A 15336-nucleotide genomic window follows, 5' to 3' on the forward strand; every position below is an offset into this window, starting at 1 on the left:
CCGCAGAACGGTGTTGCTGATCCAGGAAAGTAGTAATAGGCAATGGGCACTGACTGAAGTCACTGTCCCGATGAGTAAGGGTCAGGCCAGCACACACTTTCTACACTAGCCTGGAAGGAGATAGTTTCAGTTTTGTAGGATAGTTACTTCTGCCTTGGGAGCTAGAAATAGCTGTGGACAATAATGTGAGCAAGTGTGGGTGATTCCTGTTAGTATTAGAATTATAGAAGCAGGTTCTGGGAGGGCTCGGAGCTGGGCTACAGCCAAAGCCCAGGACCCATTTTTGTCTTTGAGGAAAGGTACAGACACGCTGTGCTTGATCAGGCCATGGCGTTCTGCTGCCACCTAGTGGCACTGATTTTACATAGTCAATGGTGCCACTATTTTCATAGTTTGGGCTTTATCAAGGGGGAGCATCAGATTATGAGCGTGTCTTTCTGAGGTTGCTCTGTATGGAAGTTCTGTTGACCACAGCACCCAGACTACAGCAGCCAGCCACCTTTGGAGAGGCTGGGGCTGCATCTGCGGCTAGCACCCCCATGCACAGGGCATGGGTCTGAGTTACAGCTCTGCAGTTCCCTGTGTAGAGTCCCCCGTGTGTTCTGTCCAGCAGCTCATGGTCAGCGCTAACATGCCTGAAGCCACATCTCAGTTGACTTGAGTTTTCCACGTTTCTGAAGCAGAATCCTTTCTTCAGAAAGGCACGGTGTGTTTTATTAGTTGTGTTCCTGCCCTGGCCTCCTCTCTTTCCTGAGCTCTAAACTGGGTCTTGTCCCTGAAATAAGCAGGAGGAAAGTTCACTCCGTGAAAGTACATTCCTTAGATGGCATTCTTATGGGGCTTCTTCCAGAAATCGTGTTCTGTTACAAGAGGCCAGTCCCTATTCACAGCTCACAGGGAGCAGCTCTTGAGACCCAGGCCCACTCCCTAAGATTTTCATGGCCATGTGGCCCAGGCTCATCACTCGTCTCCGATCGCACACGTGCTTGGGTGTGCAGCCTTGTGCTTGCTGACCTCTCCTGAGGCCCCCAGGACTCCTCACTGCCACCAGGTACCCGCACACCCCACAAGCGCGTTCACTTCTTGTGCTTCTGGTCCTAATGAGATTCCCACCCAGGCATAGCTAGGAAAACATCCCTGATAATGGAGGAAGCCCTCTGCAAGCTGGAATGGGAACAGCTTTATCGTCAGACTGTGTGGCCAGCTTCTCTTGATTCCAAATGCGCCATGGTTGCCAGAGCCAAGAAATGTGTCTGCCTGTGTTCATCCAGTCCCCAACTTCTTTTCTACAAGCCTGTGGCTAGGCTCTGGGATGAGGGGGCCTGGGATGAGGTTATGGGTCTTCACATTCTGAGATTAAAAACATTTTGGGGGTGCCTAGGGAGAAAGAAGAAGGTACGTACCTTGGCTCAGAGCTTGTGAGTTGTACCTAAGTGACCGTCTCTGCTCCTGGCTCAGCAATGACCTTCCTACTGCTGCTCTTCCCCATAATTCCCCTTCTCACCAGCCTGTCACATGGCTCCCATGTCTTAGATCATCTCCGGGCTTTTCGCATATACTTTCAACCCTCATGTGCTAAAAGCCTTAGCTAGTTCTGTGTAGTGAGCAGCCAGGGCCCTTGAAGCTATGTGGGCATCTTATGTCACTGGCTTCCTCACTGAAAACCCAGGTGTGGAAAGAATCAAATTCCAGAAAGTTCATGTTGGTTTGGTACCTCCTGCTGATGTTCTGGTCAGCTCAGGTGCCCTGGGCCTCTGCTGTGTGGATTCCCCACTCCTGTCTGTCCCAGAAGTCACTATATTTGCCACACTTAACAAAAGGGGAAGCCTGTCTTCCCTAACATTCTGCAGTGGAAGGTGGTGCCCCAGAGCACTTCAAACCCTGTCTCACCAGGGTGTGGCAGTTGGCAACAGCTTAGTGCTTGCCTGCCAAATTTACAGCTATAGCCCATCCGCTCCCCATCTCTGCACCTGTGTTCATGTCTCCCTAGTGTTCCAAGAGGTCGTTTGTCTCAGAGACTGTGAGGCTGTAGTCCCAGGCATTGTCCTGAGCCCTGGGCAATGGGAGGCCACCTTCACCTGATCTTTCCAGGGCCCACATGGAGGCCCTGTGACCTGTATCTTGTTGTGCCTCTTTCCTGATTTAGATAAGGTCTGTGCTGAGACAGTGACCATTTATCACACCCATAGCCATACTACAACATCTGTGCAGATGTATACCAATACCAAGGTGACACATCTGGATTCTGCAGGCCTGAGTCCCGTGTGTACTGACTCCCTGGAGGTGTTCTGGCTCCCTCGTGTGTATGTAAGAGCTAAGGAAAGTTCTTGAACACACAGCTTTACAGAAGCCTCTAGTGGCACTGTACTATGTATTGATGTCACTGTATATAAAGACAGAACCTCAACCTATGAACAGCAAATTCATTTAGAGCAATGGTTCTCTCTCTCTCTCTCTCTCTCTCTCTCTCTCTCTCTCTCTCTCTCTCTTTTTTGGTTTTTTTTTTTTTTTTTTTTTTTTGGTTTTTCGAGACAGGGTTTCTCTGTGTAGCTTTGCACCTTTCCTGGGACTCACTTGGTAGCCCAGGCTGGCCTCGAACTCACAGAGATCCACCTGGCTCTGCCTCCCGAGTGCTGGGATTAAAGGCGTGCGCCACCACTGCCTGGCGGTTCTCAACTTGTGGGTCGTGACCCATTTGGGGGGGACATCAAATGAATTTTTCATAGGGGTTGTCTAAGACCATCAGAAAACACAGATATTTACATTACAGTTCATAATGGTGGCAAATTACATTTATGAAATAGCAATGAAAATAATTTTCTGGTTGGGGATCACTACAACATGAAGAACTGTATTAAAGAGTCGCAGCATTAGGAAGGTTGAGAACCACTGCTTTAGAGGGATCAGAGTGAGGACAGGAGTCTTAAGTGAGTCCTACAGAATATGATGCCAGGCAGGCTTCACCATCGGGAAATTGTGTGTCCATGTGTTTTCCACCCAGCCTTGGAATGGACTTTTGGGGAGACTGAGGGGCTCTGCTCTGAACAGTTCCCTGGGGTAGAGGGAGTAAAGAGCAACCCTGGACAGCCAAGGGCTTGCTCAGTTTGTCCTGGCCCAAGCCGTGGAATGGGGGCAACTCTCCTCTGATGAACTACTTGTCCTTTGTTATTTTGAAAGACATATTCTTAATGAGAGAGGATAGTTATCAGCAGTTGAGGATTTGACAAAATAATGACATACGCTAACACGGTGCTGAACATATTTCACAATTAGGCTCTCCCCCAATGGGAGAGGAATCAAAAGAGTGGAGTCACCATCTGCTTGGTCCCTATTGTGTACAAATAAGCCGCTCATGCCTTTTTCTTCTTCCTCCTGGCCCAGGCAGCCGCCCAGCTCAGCCCCTCTATGCTGCCCCAGTGCGGGCATCCCCGCCCAGCCCAGCCCCTCTACACTGCCCCAGTGCGGGCATCCCCACCCAGCTCAGCAGCAGCCCCTCTACACTGCCCCAGTGTGGGCATCCCCACCCAGCCCAGCCCCTCTACACTGCCCCAGTTTGGGCATCCCCACCCAGCTCAGCAGCGGCCCCTCTACACTGCCCCAGTGCGGGCATCCCCACCCAGCTCAGCAGCAGCAGCCTGTTTCTCAGCCTGCATCTCTGGAGTCCGTTCTTCCCTACTGGCATGTTCCTCTTTCCTGGCCCCATTTAAAGGTCTTTCGGGGGCTTCTTTGCAGCTAGGCTGCTCTGAGGACCTGACTCTGCCTCACTGAGGCTGTGGCCGTGTCCCAAGGCTTGCCAGGTTGTGGTAGATCTTCCCTGGTCCTCCGGAAGTCCTCACACTCCTTGCCCTATCACTGTAATCCCAGTGTGCCCAGGGCCCTTCCTGGGCACTATGATCTTGTGGAATGGTGGTACCAAGGGTGTGTTCACTGCAGCCTTTTGGTCTCATCCCACTGGCTAATGGTGGATACCTGTGGAGTCTGATGTTTGTTTGTTTAGCCCTGTAAACCCTACCATGGACCATAGGTCACACAGCTGGAAGAACTATGTATGGTGAGACATAAGTTCCACTTTCCTGGTGAGGAAGGAAGTGGCCCACCCACTCTGTCTCAGTTTGCCTTGTCCTCAGATCGGTGACCTATGGAAAATGGTGAAGTTGGAACACTTTGAGAGGTTCTGTTTTCTATTTCCATAAATTTACCAACACAGCTGAGGTGTGTGTGTGTGTGTGTGTGTGTGTGCGTGCGCGCATGCTCTTATATGTATTAAACACATGATGGGATTGGTCATGGAAACTCTTCCTCAAAGTGACGAAGAAGTAGCAGAACTTTCTAGACTATCAGTTTTCACCCTGAGTGCTTTATTACACAGGCTTCACAGTGACATGCTGAAAGGAAGCTAGCTTTGAAGAGTCCACTTTGTATTTTTTTTTTTTTTTTTTTTTTTTTTTTTGGTTTTTCGAGACAGGGTTTCTCTGTGTAGCTTTGCGCCTTTCCTGGGACTCACTTGGTAGCCCAGGCTGGCCTCGAACTCACAGAGATCCGCCTGGCTCTGCCTCCCGAGTGCTGGGATTAAAGGCGTGCGCCACCACCGCCCGGCTTCCACTTTGTATTTTACGACCACACCATGTTCCAAGGTGAGCCGTGGTTCTGGCACGTGGTTCAGTGACAGGCCATTGACAGGAGCAGGAGAAACAATTAATGTAGCCAAATTGAGCTTCACAAAAACAGCCACTTTAGTGCTCATGTGGGCAATCTTGCGGGCCACCTCAAAATGCTAGCCTTTCAGCGTGTGGTGGACCAGGGACAATCTCTGTCCAGCAAGTGGAAACAAAGGGCCAAGCCATGGCCAGCCAGGCTTCCACTCCTGTCACACTGTGATCCTTGAGGAAGGAAATCAGACAACTAGGAATCGTATGCAACATTTTTCTTTAATGTCAGCAACAGTTGTGGACTTTTCTGTGAAAGATACAAATGTTAATTTTAAAGCTGAAAACAGTGGGGCTTTTCACAGTGAAGGCAGCAGAGGCCGAGCTGATGGCCATTGTGATGGCCACTGAACCTTAGAGTGCTGGAGTTGCTAGTAGCCTCTTGCTCATGTGCCTCCTTCCTACGTAGACTCCTCTCTACCGGCTTCTCAGTGTGTTCAGGAGAGCTGCCTAGCTCTGGCCTTTTACTGATTGGCTGGACGGGCTGTAGGGAGCAAGGGCTGACCAACAGGAGGTACTCCTATTTCTTCAGGATCTCATGCTTGGCTTGCCCCTGAGCCTGGCCGGACACTTCCAGAGCTCAGGCATATGGCCATGTGCTAGAATAGCCAGCACGTAGGCTGAGGGCAGAACAGGGGCCAGGAGCCCTGGCAGTTCTGTTTCTCTGAGTGGGACATAGGCAATCCACCCACACACAGCAGAGCTACAAGGACAGGCCAGCGTCCTTCCCTCACACTCAAGGGACTGCAGCTATTCTGGATGTTAGACCAGGAAAGGCCACGTGAGACAGACCATGACTGTGTCCTCCCTCTGCACAGATTTGTAGCAAGAGGATTGCACTTGAGTTTATACATTTGTTACTCAGAGGCATACTTCAATTAGTTCTTACTATCTTTTTACTTGGGTCTCTAGAGCTGTGTGGCACCAGCCTAGACCTTCTTTATGAAGAAAACCACACCTTAGTTTCTAGGAATCCCTGTGTGTGGGAGAGCCCACATTTCAGCTTTCTGGCGCCTTTGTTCTCCTTAACCAGTTTTAGATAACCTGGAGTCACTGCCAGATGACCCCTCATCAAGACATAGTGGCTGCCCTGGCACCTGAGAGTCAGGGAAGTGGAGGAAGCCCTTGCCAAGAGCAGCTGGATGCACCATGTCCTGATTGGTTCATTCCTCATGGCACAGCCTGTGTACTCACAAAGAGCCTGGGTGACATGATATGCTACTTTTGTGCCCACACACATGGGAATGGGAGCATTGCCTGTGTGCATGAGTGTGTTAGTTACAGTTGCCCTGTCCTCAAGGGAAATGTGACATGCTTGGGGTCCTCATCCTTTGAGACTGATATTGCCTATGGTGGCCTGATCAGCCAGACATCAGAATGGCTGCTGCTGTTCCTAGTGGGTCCCAAAGCGGCAGACGGGGGGCGGGGGGGGGGGGATCGAGGGAGCTACATTTATCATTTGACTTCTGCTCCTCCCCAATGGCATTCCCTTTGTGAAGAGAAAGGAGGGACAACAGAGCTGGCTTCCTGGACTTTCATTGTCTATCTAGCTCTACAGGGGCTGGGTCTCCAGGCTTCTTTGAGTGTTGGTCACACTGCTTTCCCTTGGGGACCAATTTAATGATTCTTTTCCTAATTGTGCCTAATATGGTATAAGTTGTCCTTTGGTAAAGTTATTTCTGATCTTAGCACATCATGACCAGATACCACTGCCCTCTGTCCCTTTTCTGTTCTGGGATTGTTCTCCGTGACCTACAGTAAGCTGGGTTTTAGGTGGACATTAAGAAGATGGGTTTGCTGTTCCCACAGTCTGATGTGCTGTCCTTGGTGTCTGCTCTGTGCTGCCGGTGCCCTCATCTGCTCACGAGGCCCACTCTTGCCAGGGCTGATGGCCGATACCATGGCATTTGCTTTGACCCTGTGTTTATACGTCTTCCCTTGCCTCTGAAGTTTGTGCTTCATATAGCTGGCGCTGAGTTACCTGGTTCTTGTGTATTCATCATACACAGCTTCACTGGGAGTTGAGTCCTTTGGTGAGGAAGTACCTGCTGGTCTCACTCAGGCTTGGAGTCCACATTCCAGCCCTGCCCCTTCCCTGTGCCCCTGCCTGATAGGCTTCTGAATGCTCCTGTGGTTAGCTTTTATCTTTGTAGTCTTTGTGTCTCTGATACAGAGCACAGCTATGCCGACCCGACCTGGAACTTTGACTAGGCAGTGAGGCCCATACATGCGTCTTCTGATGTAATTGAAGGATTATCCCAGCCCCCAGAGCTAATCCTGTACTTATGTATACAGTGTCCTCTTTACTGTGTATCTTTTAAAAATGTGGTGTGTTGTCTATATTTTTCTCTTTTTATAATCCTTTTAAGAAGGGTTATGTTTTAGTTCTCTAGATTCCCTTTCTATCTGCCCCTCAACATTTCTAGGAAGTTGGTTCTGCTGGGGTTTGGGGGTCACTGCCCCGTGCTGCCCTGTACTTGACCGTCTGTTGCTGTCTGGCTTCCTCCCTATGCAGAGGAGTTGGTCCTTTCACCTGGAGTTCCAGGGACTCTTCTGTGTCATTACCACCCCTGGATCAGTGTGCTGGGGTGTATGAAGAGCATTATCAACCCAGTCTCTACCTGATAACGTTCATAAGTGGTTTTTATTTTTATTTTTTTTTAGAGGTTGATTTTGCTTTTATTTCTGTGTATATGTGTGAATGTCTGTCACATGTGTGCAGATGCTGTGGAGCCCAGAAGAGGGCCTGGGATCCCCTGGAGTTAGAGTTACAGGTAGTTGTGAGATGCCCTATGGGGGTATTGGGAACTGAACTTGGATCCTCTGGAAGAGCCTTGAGTACTCTGTCGCCACTGAGCCATCCCCAGCCTCACGGTCATAGTTTTGCTTTTCTTTTTGGGAACTCCGCTTTATATTTCTGGGATAACTTTTGACCTATGCTCTGACTTAACTTTTGACCTTGCTCAGTCTCCTCCTCTTTGAACGCTTGGCAGTCTTCTTGATGTTCAGTTTGGCTGGTTCTCCTTTGCCTCTTGCTATGCCTGTTTCCAGGCTAATGCTGCTGCTCTCTTTTGTGTCTTTTAGAGGTCATCCTTGTTTCACAGTGTCCTGTATAGGTCTGTCTCTATGGTCTGTTTGGATCCCCCCCCCCCCCCCGTTTTTAGATTTCAAAAACTTTATGTGTGCTAGTACTTTGTCTGCATAGATGCCTGTGCACCACGTCCATGCCTGGGGCCTGAGGAGCTCAGAAGACAGCATGCAAATGCCCCTGGAACCAGATTTACAGACGGTTGTAAACTACCATGGGGTGCTTGGAACGAAACCCTGGGTCCTCTGCATGAGCAACAAGTGCTCTTTAACTGCTGGGCCACAGCTCCAGCCCCGGCGTTCCTGAGACTCGTCCTTCTTCATTTTCGGAGTCTTCCCTTCCGCAGTGTGCCCTGCAGTGCTGTGCTTGGGTGGGATTTTGCCATCAGTGAAAAAAGCTTTGTTTCTTCTTCCAAGTTTAATGAGCTTCCTTTTGAGTAGGTCGTTCACCCCGAGGGATACTCTGTACCAGTTTCCTCTCTTACCCTAAATGATCATGGTGTGTGCACTCGCAGTGCCGGATGCCTGATGGAGACATGTGCTGTAGAACACAGGGCTCCCCAAACATTTCCGTCTGGAAGCGTCCTGCTGGACAGCAAAATGTAGCTTAAGAAACAACACATGGGGCTGGAGAGGTGACTTAGCGCTTAAGAGCACTTGTTGCTCATGTAGAAGACCCCGGGTCAATTCCCAGCACCTAGTCTGTGACTCACAACCATGTGTAATTTCAGTTCTAGGGGATCTAACGCCCCCTTCTGGCCTCTGCAGATACTGCATGCATGTGATGCACATGTTACATGCAGGGAAAACTCTCATACACATAAAATAAATCTTTAAAAAGACAAACAAAATGAAGACCCAGAAAGGAGACTAGCAGGTGTCTTCCACTGTTGAGTTCCTTTGTTTCTGACATAAACTCAGTTCTGCCATTCCGTCCTTCATTTACTTCCCTAAGGGCTCCCAGTGCGTGCCTTCCTCCTCCTTAGCTCCTCTGAAGCATCTTTGTTCTGTGACTGGCGGTTCTATTCTCATGCACCCCACACCCTGGCTGGAGGCCCAGGAGTTGGTGCTTTGGTCCTGAAGCCCATCTGTCTCCACTTGTGGCCTCTCTTCTGGCCTGTGTGCTGCGGCCAGAAGCCCACAGTGCTTCCCTCCTTTCTACTGCAGGTTCTCTTGTTCTTCAGCACACAGTGACCTCAGGACAGCATCTTCATGGCCATTTCTTGCTTCACTGATTGACAGCATTCTCAATTCTGATTTGAGAACATGGCCCTTGCTTCTAGAATTCTGAGGGCCTTGGACGTGGAGCTGGGGGGTCCCGTTGTTTACTTGCTTTCTCCTTGACATCCTTATTTTAATTTTGGCACGTCACTATCTTCAGGATGCATGTCACTAAGCCTGGAGCCTTAATGAGTCACTTTTAGAGAGAGTCTCGAGGCCTGCTCCTGGGGTGGCAGCTAGTGATAAGAGGACCAAGGGCGGACTGGGCTGTATTCTCTCCCAGAGGCTTCACTGTGCCCCCTGGGACGGTACTGTCGTAGTTCCTGCAGCACACCCGCCTGAGCATGCCGCCTGAGCAGGGCTGTGTGGTCACCACTCACGGCTTCAGCTCCACTTTCCTTCCCTGCACTGCCTCATTCACCCACTTGCAGGTTCCGGTCCTGGTTCCACAGCTCCAGCTGCCTCTTTGTGTGGGTACATACAGGGTTGTGCCCTTTTAATCACCAGTGTGATATCCGTGTGGCTCTGAGGGTGGGAGAGGCTAAAGATGAATACAAGCTAATGTTGCAATAGTTGATAGGAGATCTCTTTGGTTCCTATCCCCCAGCCCCGTGTACGGTATTGGAGATCAAACCCAGGGTTTTGTGAATGCTTGGCAAATACTCGACCATTGCTCTATGTCCCTAGCCCTTGGATTTTTGAATGAATGTCTTAGCTATGTATTGTAGGCTAGCCTTGAATTGGTGATGCTCCTGCTGCAGCTTCCCAAGTGCTGGGATTACAGGTGGAAAATACCATACCAACTCTTACTTTGTTTATCGTGTGTGTGTGTGTGTGTGTGTGTGTGTGTGTGTGTGTGTGTGTGTTTATGTTCATAGTGTGTACAAGTACATATGTGTGTGCATGCAGTGGTCAGAGATTGATATTAGGTATGTTCCTCAATTGCCCTCCATCCTATTTTTTGAGACAGTCTTTCACTATAACTTACCAGCCTGGCTAGACTAGCTGGCCAACAATCCCCAGGAATTCTCCTGCCTCTGCTTTCCAAGCTCTGGGATTTTAAGTGTGTGCCACTGCATTTTGCTTTATACACAGGTGCTTGGGACTGAACTCATGTCTTTGCGATTGTAAAGCAGGCACTTTACCAGCGGAGGCATCTTTCTACCCCCTTGTTTAACTGTTTTTAAGCATCGCTTTAGTTCATATACTATGTATAAATTCAAATGACCTTGGTATCCCACATACTGACTTCAAGGGCCCAGCTCCACACCATGCACTCAAAGCTAATGCCATATTTGTGCAGAGCTGTCCCGGGTATTGGACCTGTGAAGAAGGGGGGGTGGGTAGGCTTCTTACAACCTTGGCTGCCATGGAATCCCATTGCACCGGTATTTTCTTTTTATTTGACTTGGAACTTTATGCTATGGGTGAGTAACACACACCTGCTGGAGACAGCCTCCCGAAACTGATTATCTGGACAGCTCTGGGAAAGGCAGGCACAGCCTGGGCAGTGATCACTGTTGGTGCATTGATCTCACATGTCCAAGCATAGGATGCTGTTGTACGTAAGCCTTTTAGATGTCCCTACCAATCACCTGAGAATGCCATGGATATGTACCCAGAGCATATATAACAAATAGCTAGGAGGGCAGTGGTGAGGTGAGTGCTTGCAGCAAGAAATCGATGCCTAGTGCTGGCACCAGACCTGAATTCAGAAAGTGACAAGTCAACAGCACAGGCTGAGGCTGCCATGAGGCTGGAGAAGGCTAGACAGTGCAGAAGGTGGCTCCAGTAGCCTTGCTGCAAGGGGAAGGTGAAGAGATGGGTAAGATTACATTTGTGGACTGTGAACACAGCAAATCAGCAGTGCACTTAGTGTGTAATCTAATAATTGCCATTTTAAACTTGGTGCCTATGCAGATATATATGCTGGATATTGTATGTAGATGATGTATATACTAAATATGATAAATAGAAGATATATATGCTAAATATTATAAGCAGATCAATCATGCAGATTCCTCATAGGACCTCCTCTGGGATGCCTGTTGGGAAATGGACACCTTCTTCATGTTCCTTTGCCTCTATTGGGCTGTTCAGGGACATCATCCCTAAGGTCATCTCTGCTGGTACACATCCTTCTCACGTAGGCCTTAGACATGACCATTTCAGAGCCATTTGTTGCTCTGTTGAATGGGAAGGAGAAAGGCTGCTAAGGGCCCAGTCTGAGGTCAAGGCCTTGGAGCTCAGAGCTCACACTGCCCTGTGTTTCTCTTTCAGGTAGGTGAGCTCCAGAGAAGCCAGCCCTGCCAGAGACCTCCATTTTTGGTGGATGGTGCTCTGAGCGACAGTGCGCTTCAGCATTTGGATCTATGGACCTGCTTTGAACCATAGAGCCTGCCTATGGGGGAAGGTGAGTAGCCCTAACACCCCCTCTGTCTGTCTGTTTCTTCATCAGGCATGGTGGAAGCAAAGCCAGGGTCCCCGTTAGGGAACACACGTGTTGGCAGTGCGACTGTTCTTTGTTCTGTCCTGCTCCATTCTGCTGGGCCCTGAGGTGCTGTATATACTTTGGAGAGTTGTACACCCTCAGGTCACCCCAAAGGCTGGAACCCCTCTCCTGGAGTTGGCCTGAACAACCAGGAATCATGAGGCAAGCCCAGGTCTAGGGAATGGAGAACAGCAGCTGTTCTGGAATACTGATGGCTGCCATGGGGTTTTAGTCCCCTTTTCTGTTTTCTGATACCGTGGCAGGAAGAATTATTTTGTTCATTATCATCCATAATGCTTCCTGGTGATATGGATAGTAGAAAGGGCAGGTGCTTTCTGATACTATGGTAAAAAGAATTATTTATTTTAGATTGTTCATTAGCAGCCCTGCTGCTTTCTGATGACATGACTGGTGCTTTCTGGTTGGGTACATGGCTGTAAAGAGAGGCTTCTGCCCCTCGTTGCAGCTTTGGATGGGCGGTATGAGTTCTGGAAGGCAAATGGCGGTGAGAGAGGTAAGGGTTCAGGGTCACCTTCTGTCTTCCTCTAGTGCCTCCTCCCCAGGCTCACTGCAGCCCAGACCTGCATGTTCGGCTGAAGCCCGATGAGAGCTCCCTGAAGAGGGTCAGAAAGGGCCCTGCAGCAGTAAAGGGGCTCAGTGCACAGACAGTGGGGACAAGGAAGCACCTAGGCCTTGTCCGCAGGTGGTAGTGGAGCCACAGGGCAACTGACTGGAGGCTCAGTACTTGGGGATCACTCTGCTCCCCACAACATTTCTCCCACTCAACCAGTCTCCAAGCCACCCCCTCTGTTCCTCAGTCCTGGCCTACACCCCCACTTTGGGACCCTACCAGTCTCCCAGGGAACTTCTTGGATTGGCCTTTGCTGGGCCAGGCAGAGCTGGGCCGCAGAGTTATGAGTTGGTGGTCAAGGTGAGAGAGAGGTTTGCAGAGAACGAATTACACTAGTCAGGGCGCCGGCTATGGCTGCACAGCAAGAAGGAACAAAACCATCTCACCTTGTGTCATGGGACTTTCTCTGAAGAGTTTATTTCAGTTCATCCCAGATCCCAGGGCAATGACAGACCAAAGGAATGATTTGATCCAGTTGTACCTTGGTGAACTAATGAGTTTATTGGAATTACTTAAAACAGCACAGAGAAGAGATTACTTACAGGAGCAAGGGGAAATTGCAGGCAGGCAGCTGTATACCACTGAAGACTTTCTCCATATACCTCCCACCCCACCAAAGCAATTACTGGGGTAGAATACTTATATACCCTTGGGGAGGAAAGGGACCCAGTGAGCTTTCCACTTCTGCTAGGAAGGGGTGTTAAAGGGCCTGATTTTGTGGATCTTGTAAAGGTCCCATAGAGATAACCATAGACACTCTGATTTCAAGATGTTAAGGACCATGCTGTGCCTGGAGGTCAGTGTTCTACAACATGCCCTCTGCTGGGCCAGTGTCCTGTGTTGGCTAGGCTTCCCACTGCCATGTGCCTTAGTTCCCAGGTGAGATGAAGAGCTCCCTCTTCTGCTTCCACCCAGAGGAGACTGATCCTAATAGGCTCACCCACCAGAGAGGCCTCAGATCTGGGACAGTTGGTGTGACCACCAAGCTCCTGAAGTCCCTGCTTCCTACAGCCACACCCCTGCACTGCCCAGAGCATACCTCTAGGACTTGTTCTGCCCTATGTGAAGGTCCATGGTCTTTCCCAGGCACACGTTCCCTGAACGTATGACCATGCAGACTCCGTACCAGCAAGTCTGAGTGCTGGGATTGCAGGTGTGCATACCTGATGTAATTTATGTATTTTTGACCCAGAAATTATATGCTGTAAATATATATGGTGGGGAGGTCACAAGACAAAGACTAGATAAATAAGACCCACATAAATCTGCTACAGTTATAGAGACTGGAAGCTCAATTTCAAGATGCCAGAAAGTCTGCTGATGTCTGGTAGGGATGCAGCTGCTTCCAATCTGGAGTCTGGTAGGGATGCAGCTGCTTCCAGTCTGGAGCCTTCTTGGACACTGCATCCTTTGGAGACACAAATACTGTGTTTCTGTGTTACAGGAGGACCACCTGGCAAGAGAACCAAACTGGTCTCCCTGAGCCTCTTGTGAGATACTAGTTGGCTAGTAGGTGGAGGTCGCAGCCTCGTCACCTTCACAGGCCCCAGTACTGTCATGGTAGAGATTGATCTAGCTATCTTTCTTGGTTTTGTTTTCTAAAAGGTGGGGTCTCACTATATAGTCCTGGCTGGCCTGGAACTTGCTGTAGACCAGGCTAGTCTTGAACTCTCAGAGATCTGACTGCCTCTACCTCCTGAGTGCTAGATTTAAGATGTGCACCATCACATCTAGCCTGGAGATTGATTTTCACTTGATCTTAGCCAAAAGGCCGAGAAGCAATGGGGATTGATTTTCAACGTACGTATTTCAGTGTAAACATATGCCCCAAACTTTAGCAATATTACTAAAACATTGCTCAATATACCAACTCAAAATGTCTGACACACTCAACTATTGTAGACTCATTATAGTTCTACACACTAAAACATAAAACGGAGTACCTGAAATCTTATTCATAAAGTGAAATATCAGGAATTTGGTACTATTGGCTAAACCTAAGTGCATTAACTGAAAGTATTTACTATGTAATACTAAATGCAAAAAAGAGGACAAATGTGGGCAGTTTGGTTCTATTTTGTTTAAAAGACACCGTGATGAAACCTAGATAGTACGCCTACCAGATTGCAGATCCAGGTTGAATGTTCTGGGGAGCATTTCATTATGTTATTTCTCTATACTGGATGTCCATTGCTTATATTATTTACTTGGTGAGGCTTTGGGACTCCCCTTTTTTTTTCAGTGCTGTGGTGGGCATTGCAGAGTTACTAGCAATTTCTGTGCTTAAAGTGACCAGCTCCTTCCACTGTGCAGTCTGCCTTCTGGTACATTCCATAGTTCCTTAGTTCCTCCTGGCCTTCTTCTCATATATGCTGGCTTGTGTTTTGGTCATTAACCTCCTCTGATACTGTATAAGTAGCTAGATAAAGTTAACACATCAGTAATCAAGTATCATGGGATAGCCGCTCTCTCCTGCTTGGTAGCAGAAATGCTCAGTTTGATGGTGGCCAATATGCATGTTACCCCTCCATTTAGGTATCAAGTACTTGAGCCTGGGGGTCCTGAGTTGGTCCCTTTATCCTGCCTGTACATATCACAGCCCACATCCAGACCACCTTAAATGACTTAGCATGCTCATCTACTTCTGAATGTATGCATAGGCTTGCTTCTTAGGACTGACTACAATTAATTAAAATTAGGGAAGGCAAGAATTTCCAGTCTGTCATTTTGTGTACCTAACCCAGGTGAGTTGAGTACTGTTCACCTGGTCCCTTGAGAATTTGGGTATCTCCATAGTCAGTGTCTAGGGATCTGCCTCTGCCCACACTGCACATGGATGGTCAGCGCGATGGTAATGTCTAATGCGAAAAGCTGTGTCTGGATTAATGCTAGCCAACCCCCCTCCCCATTTCAGGCTGAGCTGCTATGTATATGTCCTGCAGGCACACTGGCTTGTTCAGTCCTGTTGGGGGCAGGAGCCATTGAAATGACAGCCATGAGTGCTGGGTGCCCCTCCAAGGGCACAAGGGGAGCTGGGTGAAAAGTAGGTCACATGTGCCTGGGCGATGTCACGTGGTTCCCACCCCAGGCCAATGGGATGGGTGGCCTCTTTCGGTTGAGAACAAAACATCACTCTAATTTTTCTCTGTTAGCATTTCATCTTCTCTAAACGGGGAGAGTAACCATCTGTCTGGCTCCCA

At 49.0% G+C, this 15336-nt stretch overlaps 1 protein-coding gene across 14 annotated transcripts in view; it reads left to right on the forward strand.

Annotated features, from left to right (window-relative positions):
• Pcbp3 (poly(rC) binding protein 3) overlaps positions 1-15336 on the forward strand; it is a 207491-nt gene that overhangs the window by 134662 nt on the left and 57493 nt on the right. For all 14 annotated transcript variants that reach the window (XM_028874296.2, XM_028874297.1, XM_028874300.2 and 11 more), the window contains one exon: positions 11295-11427. In XM_028874296.2, the coding sequence (XP_028730129.1) occupies positions 11418-11427 (10 nt within the window). In that variant the 5' untranslated portion in view covers positions 11295-11417. The remainder of the gene's footprint in view (positions 1-11294; positions 11428-15336) is intronic.

This window comes from Peromyscus leucopus, chromosome 16_21, assembly GCF_004664715.2.
Source record: "Peromyscus leucopus breed LL Stock chromosome 16_21, UCI_PerLeu_2.1, whole genome shotgun sequence".
Taxonomy (NCBI): Eukaryota; Metazoa; Chordata; class Mammalia; order Rodentia; family Cricetidae; genus Peromyscus; species Peromyscus leucopus.